The following is a 9,859-nucleotide window of genomic DNA, read 5'->3' on the forward strand; positions in this document are numbered from 1 at the left end:
TTCGTCATTTAAAATCTGTAATAAAAAAGATTGCAAGTCAACTCAAAAAATATGTGCAGGGGTATACAGCTTTTGAAAATTCCTTAAGAGAGGATACAAACAAAAGGTTTGACACTCTCTGAGCTAGAAAAAAACGGTCAGGAGGAAAGTGACAAGAAATAAGTAAAAAAGAACAAAAGAAAGAAGCCAGGGTTCCGGAAAAAGAATCCTGAACTGCTTGGAATGTACCTTGAAGTCAGTAGAGAGCAGCTGAGGTTGCAGAGATTTTAACCAAGTGGGGAGACCCTGCAGCAGTGTGAGAAGGATGCCCTGAGGCTGTGGGACTTGCCTCACACACCCCACCCCTTCTCATCCGTTTGTTTTCTATACAACTAAGGAAACAAAGTACCACAACTAGGAACTTTCCACAAACTCTCACAAGCAAACTAACTCCCCCACTCCCTGCCCCCCCCACCCCCCGGCCCATAAGAGTTTAAGATCTGTCCCCACTCCCTCCAGGAAGCCATAGTTTGATTCTTTGGACAACACGGGCATAAATCACAAGATACCAAGAGACGGAGACCAGCCACAGAGCCAAAGGGTTTCACTCAACTCTACTCCAGTTAGTTAAAAGTCAAGGTGTTACCTTTGTGGATGCTGCCTTCTGCTCCGCCGTCCAAAAAGCATCAAAGGGGAAGAGCATTCTAGTTTGAACCCTTTTATTGCTTTACCCAGAGCAAAAATTGAAAGCCAAAGATGGTAGTAATCACAATCTTCCTTTCCCTCGTTTTGGACACTAATGACCAAGTTTCTTTTCAATCTAGTCACAGATATACTAAAAAGGGAAGAAAGCACAATTTTTAAATAAAAAGGTATTTTTGGAGCCCTCTCTCCATTTTGGCAGGGAACCTGGGCAAGGCACCTTGCTTAGAAACAACTGACAATGTTCACAATCTGTTGGTCCAAACTGTGCAGAGCTAAATTCCAAGCGGTAGATTTTCCCCGAGCTTCCCTCTACCCTGGGGCACTTCTCTTCTTACAGGTGACTCAGTGGAGTCAATGAGAGCCTAAGTAATTTACCCAAAAGACTCCCAGCCAATACACAAAGGGCTGAGATTCCACAAAACATCGCTATGTTGCCATCTGCTATGGTCTGAATGCTCATGTCCCCTCAAAATTCACGCTGAAGTGCTAACGCCAATGCGGTGGGATTAAGAAGTAGGGGCACTTAGGGTGTGATTAGATCGCAAGGGTGGAGCCCTCGCGAGTGGGATAGATGCTTTTATAAAAGAGGCCCCACAGAGACTGCTTACCCTTCCACCATGGGAAGACACAGCCAGAGGCGCCAGCTTTGAACCAGGAAGAGGGCCCTCACCGAACTGGACCTTGCTGGTGCCTTGACTGACCTCCCAGCCTCCCCCAGCCTCCAGAAATTGTGCTGTTTATAAACTACCCAGTAGGTTGTATTTTGTTATAACAGCTCAAATGCACTAAGACACTATCTAAACCAGAAACTTAACTCCCATCACGGGTCTTCTGTGCCTCAAGTACACAATCGATCAATTTCAAACCTGATTTATAAGATACTACTTCTTTGTTCTGGTCTGAGGATGTTGTGCTCTAATCAAGAGCTTTGAAGTATGCAGCTACACTTTGTGAAAATATATATATTCACATTCATTGCCTCCCTGTATCCGCTGACCACTTGACTCCTTACCCCAACCAGCAAAGGTCACCGTGTCCTACTCACCGAACACAATGGCCGTGCATAAGGCTCTCAACTGCTCTGCAGCATGAGCGCAGATAACTCCCAAATTTAGATATCTGGCTAGACTCTTGGATCTTTCCTCACAGAGGGCAGATGATCAAACACTTCAAAACACTGCACGTTTAAAGCTAAATTCTGACTTTTTAAAATTAAGGACATCAGTATTCTCCAAGTCAAAATCTCAACCAGGGACTTCCCTGGTGGCACGGTGGTTAAGAATCCATCTGCCAATGCAGGGGACACGGGGTCGAGCCCTTGTCCGGGAAGATCCCACGCGCCACGGAGCAACTAAGCCCGTGAGCCACAACTACTGAACCTGCGAGCCACAACTACTGAGCCCGCAAGCCACAACTACTGAGCCCGTGCGCCTAGAGGCCATGCTCCACAACAAGGAGAAGCCACCGCAAGGAGAAGCCCGCGTACCACAATGAAGAGTAGCCCCCGCTCGCCACAACTAGAGAAAGCCTGTGCACAGCAACGAAGACCGAACACAGCCAAAAATTAATTAATTAACTTTAAAAAAATCTCAATCATCTACTTCAACCCAGATGTAAGTCTCCATCTTTGACTTGGCTCGATTTAACATTTTTTTTACTCCATTGGGCAAAGCCGACACGGTACGATAATCAAATCTGTATATGGCACAAAACCATAAAGGGTACTGGATTTTAAAATATAGCATTCAGACAGAGGTGGACAGGCTTAAGAAGATGAGATGAAGGAAGTAATGTCAAATAGAATTAATATATAGTCCTCAATTTAGGTTTTATATATTATACTCTACAACTGTTAGGATTTGTGGGTTACCACCAACAGATGTTAAAAACATCTGTGTCACCGCAAACTCAGTGTAAATCTCTTGGCTTATCTGCATAATGCAAAGGTCCAAACAAGGGCTGTGACAGTGCCAGTGAGACCACATCTACGGAACAGAGTGTCCTTATTGTTCAAACAAGTCCCAATGGGGAAGAGATGGGAGGCAAGCCAAAGGCTGCATGACAAAATGCACCCAACACTGAACTCATTCCTTCTAAAACAGTGTACCAACACTGCAGCCCACTTAACACAGCAGCTCCATAATCAGCCTCCGGTGTCAGGATCACAGGCAAGTACGACACAAATACCACACAGATGGACGGCAAAATGACCCTGCAGATCTCGCAAAGGTACATGAAGTCTATGGAAGAGACAAAAGGCTCTGGCAGGTACCCGTTAATAATGACCCAACAGATGCCCAAACAGAATGATATGAATAAAAAAGACCAAGAGAAGCTAGAGGTGGACGTACGGCGGGGTTTGATCACTCGAGCAATAATTCTGGGAAAAAAAGAAAAGTCCCTTACTATGATCATGCCACTAACTTTCAAGGTCAAGTGAAGACTATGCTATTATGCATCACAGACTTTTATCAGAGAAATTAATCGCCCCCACCCAAATTGGTTCAATTCTAAAAATGGGTACTTGGGATGGAATTATCTTAGTTTTATTATCTGGGCTTTGTTTTTCCAAATTAAGCTGAAACTTTTTCCTCACTATTAACTATGAAATTTTGATCCCTGTTTTAAGTGGATTCACTTTGAGTGGCCTTTTTCTAGGACCATTTTTTTCAGACAGTGATGATTTCCTGACCACTGTTCATCCAGTTTGGCAGTTTTCAGAGGGCAGCTGTGAGGACGGTGAGATGATTCAAAACCACATCTTGTGAGAAATAACAGAAGGAAATGATGCCTGGAGAAGAACACGGGGCGGGGAACAGGGGGTGCGCGGAGACCAGCACAGCTGTGTTCAACTGAGGGACTGTCATTGTGAACATGTTATTCTGAAAAGCCCAAGGGGTACAAAAGTAGAACCAGGTAGAAACAATGCGGACATTTCTACTCAGTATAACAGAAAACTTTAACAACTAAAATTGTCCAAAAAGTTGATGCCTTGCTTTGAGATAGTGAGTTTCCATCACCAGAGGTGTTCAAATAATGATTAGCTCTAAGTCCTAACACACAAGGCCCCCTTCAGAGTCATAGCTGATCAGCTACCTTCCCCTCTCCTACTGTAGACCTAGTCAGCTCCCTCCCGCAGGGTCATTACCACGGTTCTTTGTACTCATTCAAATATTTACTGAGTCCTTGCTGTGTGCCAGGCACTGTTCCAGGAGCTGGGGATATTTCAGTGAACAAAATGGATCAAAACCTTTGCTCCTATAATGTGTAGATTGTGGAAGGTAAATTCCATCATGTTTTGAAGGTAAGAGATACAGAGAAAGGAGAGAATTGGTCAGAGCCAGAGTGCTGGGAGGAGAATTGGGTTGAGATTTTATATAGGGTGGTCAAGGTAGGCCTCATCAAGAGGGTGACATTTGAGGCCTCACTGAGCGGATAAATGGACGTTCTAAGAAAAGGACTTGCCATCCCATGGCTAGATATTCCAGTGGCCAAAAGCCTGATCCACGTGCTTCTAGAGTCACGGCCCCCTCGTTGGTCTTTATAGGTTTGCACAAGCCACAGGAAAGCAAGGGCCAAGGAGGGCCCCAAGTCAGGGCCCAGAGCCCCAGGCCCTCCTCACACACCCGGAGCCAGTTTCCCCCAGTTCAGAGTGGAGCCCTCGCCACCAGGCTCACGTATCACTGCCACCCCTCGTCCTCAGCACCCAGCCTCCGTGGAGCTTCCATAGATAACAAACTCCCCCACAGTCTTCTCTTTCACTCAAACTGCATGTTGCTCAGATTCTAAAAACTCTGAAGAGTGGGAAGGTGGCAGTAGTTTATTTCAGAAAATTGGCGTCCAAGGGCTGCCACGTTCATCGCAATTCCAGGGTACAAAAAACATTTGGCATGAGACAAAAAACACCCTTAAACATGACTTGGTTCTAATTTCAAGACTCCTGGGCATCAAAATACAAAGGACTTTAGAAAAATACTCAGTAAGCCTGTGAATTTCCCTAGTTTCAAAAGACAATGTCCCCTTTGCAATCCTCTCTCTCGAAGAGAAGACCACTCCTTTTTCTAGCCCAAGAAGGGATGTTCTTTGGCCGGAGTAAGTTTGAAACACATGGCGGCCTCACTTAAAGGTTTCCAGCTTTGGGTTCCAGAGGAGGAACAGAAAGATACTGATGCCAGCCTCTTGAATAAAATAACCTAGTAGAGTTCTTTCCCCCACGGATGGATGCAGCAGAGCCCCCAACCCTGGCACAGGAGGAATTTATACTAAATAGTACACTACACATTTCTGGGATCATTTCAGGAAGGACAGAACGCGTAACAAATACTGCTCAGTATATTACAGAAGTGTCAACAACCTGACCTCTAGAAAGAGACTGCTGTGACAATATCCAGAAAGCCACGTATTCTGACAAAAGCCCACGGGGGGCGCATATGCTCAGCACCTAATGACTCCTCGGGTTCTACTAAGCCATACTCAGGCTTGGAACCGCTTTTCTTCTTCAGTTTCTATGCTGCGGCTGCCACCCAGCGCACTAGCAGACTAGTTCACCAGGGGTACTGGGAGACGGCTCAGCACCGTCACCGTTCCTGCAGCCACTGTTCACAGGGCCTCACACAGACCAGTGGACAGGAGGACAACACACAACTTTAGAATTTCATGACCCAAGAAGAGCCGCGGGATTCCCCTATTCTGTGGCCGCCCCATGGCCCACGTGCCTGGGATATCTACCCAGCTGGCACAGAGAAACTGGGGAGGGGGGAAGATGAAATAAGGGTCCTCGCCGGCTTCCCATGCGATTCACAGGCAAGTCTGGGTTAACAGAAAGGAAAGGTCACTTCAGTGATGAGCGTCCCAGAAGCCTCCCCGGGGAAGGGATAATGCTGCCCCCCAGCCGGCTCCTACTTACAGCTCTGCCTGGGCTTTGGGGTGAGCACAGGCCGGGGCTTCCAGGACAGTCCTACTGATGCCTGCTGTGCGGGCACGACTGTTAACAGTCCCCAGCGTCACTCTCCAGTGTCATAGTTTGCATGCTAAATTATATGGTCCCCTAAATGGAGCTGAGTTCCTAGAGGGAATTTTGCTGGTTTTCGTGGGGCCATACCCATCCAAGTCTACCACTGGCCTCGGGACAGACCGAGTACAGATTCTCTCCACGTCTCTGTGTCCAGCAGTGGGAGAGGCACAGGATGTGGCAGTCGGAGCCCCTCTGGCTGGGTTAGCATCTCAGGCCCTCACACGTCACAGCAGTGAGACTGTGGACAAGCTCTTTAACATCCCCATTTGACACAAAAATGGGACTAAAAGTAATCGCTAAGAAGATTAACGAGTTAATATTTGTAATGTGCTTAGAACACAGGGGAAGCACTCTGCTAAGTGAAAAACCAATACGCAGTCTAGCTGTCTAACAGGTAAGTGAACTTCTACAGGAGGATGTGAGGCAGGGGAGGAAAGCCCTTCTGAAACAACTTTTAGACACCCTCCATGCTCAAGGACTTCTCCCAAGCACACCACCCCCGCCCCAAGCCCGCCCCACACAACCCTGAGCAGTGCTGCCTAGGAACAGGATGCCAGAGGGCCAGGGCAGCATAAAGGCTGCCAGGTGGTTTATGGTCCACTACACGACAGCCACAGTGAAACCAGCTCAAGCAGAACAAAGACAGGTATTCCAGGTTGCAGCTGGCTGTCAGAAGCCTTCAAACATCTCTCCCAGTTGTCTTAGGCCCTCAAATTGAAGAGAGCTCTTTGCCTCATCACATACTCGGCAACGGAAATAGCACATTTATGTATGTGATTCAGGACCTCAAAAGCATCAGAGGCGTACTGATAACAACCAATATTAGATGAAATTCAGAGCAACCCACTCAAGATGAAAAGATCTCAGATATATAACTCACGTGTAAGACTCCATGTGATACATTAGAAAGAAATCTCCTTAATTCCTCAGAGAGACACCTCTCTACCACAAACAAAACAGGTGCTTGGGACAGTCGTGCAAAAGTGGGCTACACCACACCATCCCATGAAAACAAAAATGACCAATCATCTAGATATCTGACTTTGTGAAAGCATCCATTTACTCCTTTAAATTTTAGTGTATGGGCTTCCCTGGTGGCGCAGTGGTTGGGAGTCCACCTGCCGATGCAGGGGACACGGGTTCATGCCTCGGTCCGGGAAGATCCCACATGCCGCGGAGCAGCTGGGCCCGTGAACCATGGCCGCTGAGCCTGCGCGTCCGGAGCCTGTGCTCCGCAACGGGAGAGGCCACAACAGTGACAGGCCCGTGTACCGCAAAAAAAATTTTAGGGTTGTCACAGTTCTGCTTAATATCATTTGAACCTTTCAGGCCTGATGTGAACTCTCTCTTAAGATGATAAATTCCTGAAGAACGTCGCGTCTCCCAGACTGTGCACCCAGAGGGGATTCAGGATGGAGAAAAACAGGATACTGGCCCCAGATAGCTGAGGTGCACATCAAAGGAATGATTTCAATATGCTCAAACTCTTGCAACTTCCCATACATAGACTAGTGCTAAATTCATTAACCTGAGATGTCTGGTTTTCTTTAATAGTAATCTTTTGATGTTCCAACTACCTGGGGTTTTTTTGTTTGGTTTTTGTTTTTGTTTGGCAAAAACTCCTCTATAGGGGGCTTCCCTGGTGGCACAGTGGTTAAGAATTCCCCTGCCAACGCAGGGAACACAAGTTCGAGCCCTAGTCCGGGAAGATTCCACATGCTGCGGAACTACTAAGCCCGTGCGCCACAACTACTGAGCCTGAGCTCTAGAGCCCGCGAGCCACAACTACTGAGCCCGCGCACCATAACTACTGAAGCCCGTGTGCCTAGAACCCATGCTCTGCAACAAAAGAAACCACTGCAATGAGAAGCCGCGCACCGCAACGAAGAGCAGCCCCCACTCACCACAACTAGAGAAACCCCACGGGCAGCAACGAAGACCCAACGCAGTCAAAAATAAATAAATAATTTTATATTAAAAAAAAACCTCCTCTGTATCCTGGCTCCTCCCTTAACCCTTCAGAGCAGTCCCTCCGAGTGATCTGAGAGGCTGTGTCCCAGGCTTAAGTATTTTGAAAAGAACTGAGTCCTTGAAGCAGTCTAGCCTACGTACAGGGCACAACACCACACACACTAAAGACGTGCAGGAGGCAGAACCAACGAAACGCTAGGTAATTTCACCAAGTGCTGATTTAAAAGTGGGGGGATCGCATGTGTAGGTACAGATGCATGCGTTTTTATGTGAATAGTGGTCTCAGATTCACTTCTCCATTATCTGTCTGGTGATCACCCAGGAGACGTGATACCTAAGGTCATAAAATTATGAATCAACAAAAAGGACGCAAGTGGAGGGCACTCCACAAAAACATGAACCACTCAGCCAGGGAGACAGAAGAACAAAAAGAGTAAGTCTATGCTATGGCGGGGCCGGGGGCAAGAAACTTCCATCAACCTTCTTTTCAGGAGAGCTCAGACTCTCCCTCCCATTTTGTAACACTGATTTCCTTATACATGAAGAAAACCAAGGAGTCGTTTCCAGAGTTTTACTACCTAAAAGAGAAAACGTAAGAACCTCGTCACTCATTTACTTTGACTTCATTAATTTAATAAAATTTCATTCAAAATAATGGAAGTGAGCAGGGAATAGAACAAACCTTAATCCAGACTGCACCCTAGGGCCCCACTAGCTCCCATTTTAAAGAACCCGCTTTAACAAGAAGGGGGTGGTCGCCATCCGAGGGCGCAACTTTCCGGCCGGGGGCAGCCGAGGTCCCCACGAGGTTGCGGTCACCAGCAATTCCTCCGCCGTCGCTTCAACAAGTCCCCTGTCTCGGCTCCAAAAGACCACACCCACCCCGGCTCTTCGGGGGTTTTCTCTCGCTTCGGAAGACTGCGCTTCATCCTCACCGGCGGGGACATTTACTCCTGCTCAGTCCCGCCATCTCACTCGGGGACCCGTGACACCTCCCTCATCCACGTCTCCGCGCGGTCGCGCCCCGACCCGGCGGCGCCCCCTCCCCAGCCCCAAACCGCTGGTCGCCCTGACTCTGCGCCTGCGCCGCTTCAGGGACCACCCGCCCGCCAGCCCCACCAGACCCGGGCCCCCGGGGGAGGCGAGGGGAGGGGTCGGGCGCACAGCGCGCAAAGGGTTCTCCCGGGTGTTCCCCACGCGCGAGAATCGGTAACGCGGGGCGGGGGGACTGAGGGCCGTCGGAGGAGCGGGGAGGGCTGGGACGACCCCGGCACCAGGGCGCGGACGCCTTCCGCACGGGGGCTTGTGCGGGTCCGTGAGGCCGCGGCTCTCGGCCCTCAGCCTTCAGGGCTCCCGCACACGGTCTCCCGGGCGCCTCGGTGCCGTTACCGCTCAGCCCCGCCCGGCCCGGCCCTACCTCCACGAGCAGCCCGAGCAGCAGCGCCGCCGCACTCCCGGCCAGGCGGCCCATGGCTGCGCGTCCTCCTGGTCGCAGGCGCGGGTCAGCAGCACGTCCCCTACGAGGGGGCCAGCCGGTTGGCGGGCGGGATCCCGGCCCGGAGTCACAGGGGTTCGGGCTGGCGGGCGGGGAGCCGGGCTGAGCCGCTAAGCCCTCGCCGCGCGCGCCCCCGGCTCGCGCGCCCCCGGCTCGCGCGCCCCCGGCTCAGCTACGGGGTGTCAGGGTCAGCCCCGCCGGAGTGCGCGCGCCAGGAGCTGGGAGATGAGTCGCGGAGGCTGGCGAATGGGAGGGGAGGGGCCAGCTGTTTCCTCCCTCCTAGGAGACCGCCCAGTCACCCCTGAATAGACCTGGTAAGGTTTTTAAAAGAAGCAAAGTCTCCGCGGAGTGAGGCTCGTTCCAGAGGGAGATACATGAACCCGTTGTGTGCCCCCAGGTTCTTCACCGTCCCTCCCATCCCTGCACACCGTGGGGCGGTGCACCCTCCCGACGTGTGACGGCAAGGACGGCCAAAGGATGAGGCAGACGGAGAATGGAAGAATCCCTGCGCTTCACCTCTCGCTTAGATGTGGTGCTTTCATGCCCGCATCCTCCTGTGCTGGCCCTGCCTGTACTCCCCGCACAATTGGCGCACATTGAAGCCCACCCTCCCGCTAGTAAGTTTGCGATGTCCTTGCCTCTGCTGAACTGACTTTCTTCCCCCCACTACCTCGTACCTACCATGGTTTTTTCAC

The 9,859-nt window shown here is 50.1% G+C and overlaps 1 protein-coding gene across 1 annotated transcript in view; it reads right to left on the minus strand.

The window, feature by feature from the left end:
* The window catches only part of VOPP1 (VOPP1 WW domain binding protein), a 90,866-nt gene extending 81,465 nt beyond the window's left edge, over positions 1-9,401 (minus strand). Inside the window, exon 1 of the mRNA XM_079931353.1 lies at positions 9,087-9,401. Within this exon, the coding sequence (XP_079787479.1) occupies positions 9,087-9,140 (54 nt within the window). The 5' untranslated portion in view covers positions 9,141-9,401. The remainder of the gene's footprint in view (positions 1-9,086) is intronic.
* Positions 9,402-9,859: the final 458 nt, after the last annotated feature.

This window comes from Stenella coeruleoalba (genome assembly GCF_951394435.1).
Source record: "Stenella coeruleoalba genome assembly, chromosome: 9".
Taxonomy (NCBI): domain Eukaryota; kingdom Metazoa; phylum Chordata; class Mammalia; order Artiodactyla; family Delphinidae; genus Stenella; species Stenella coeruleoalba.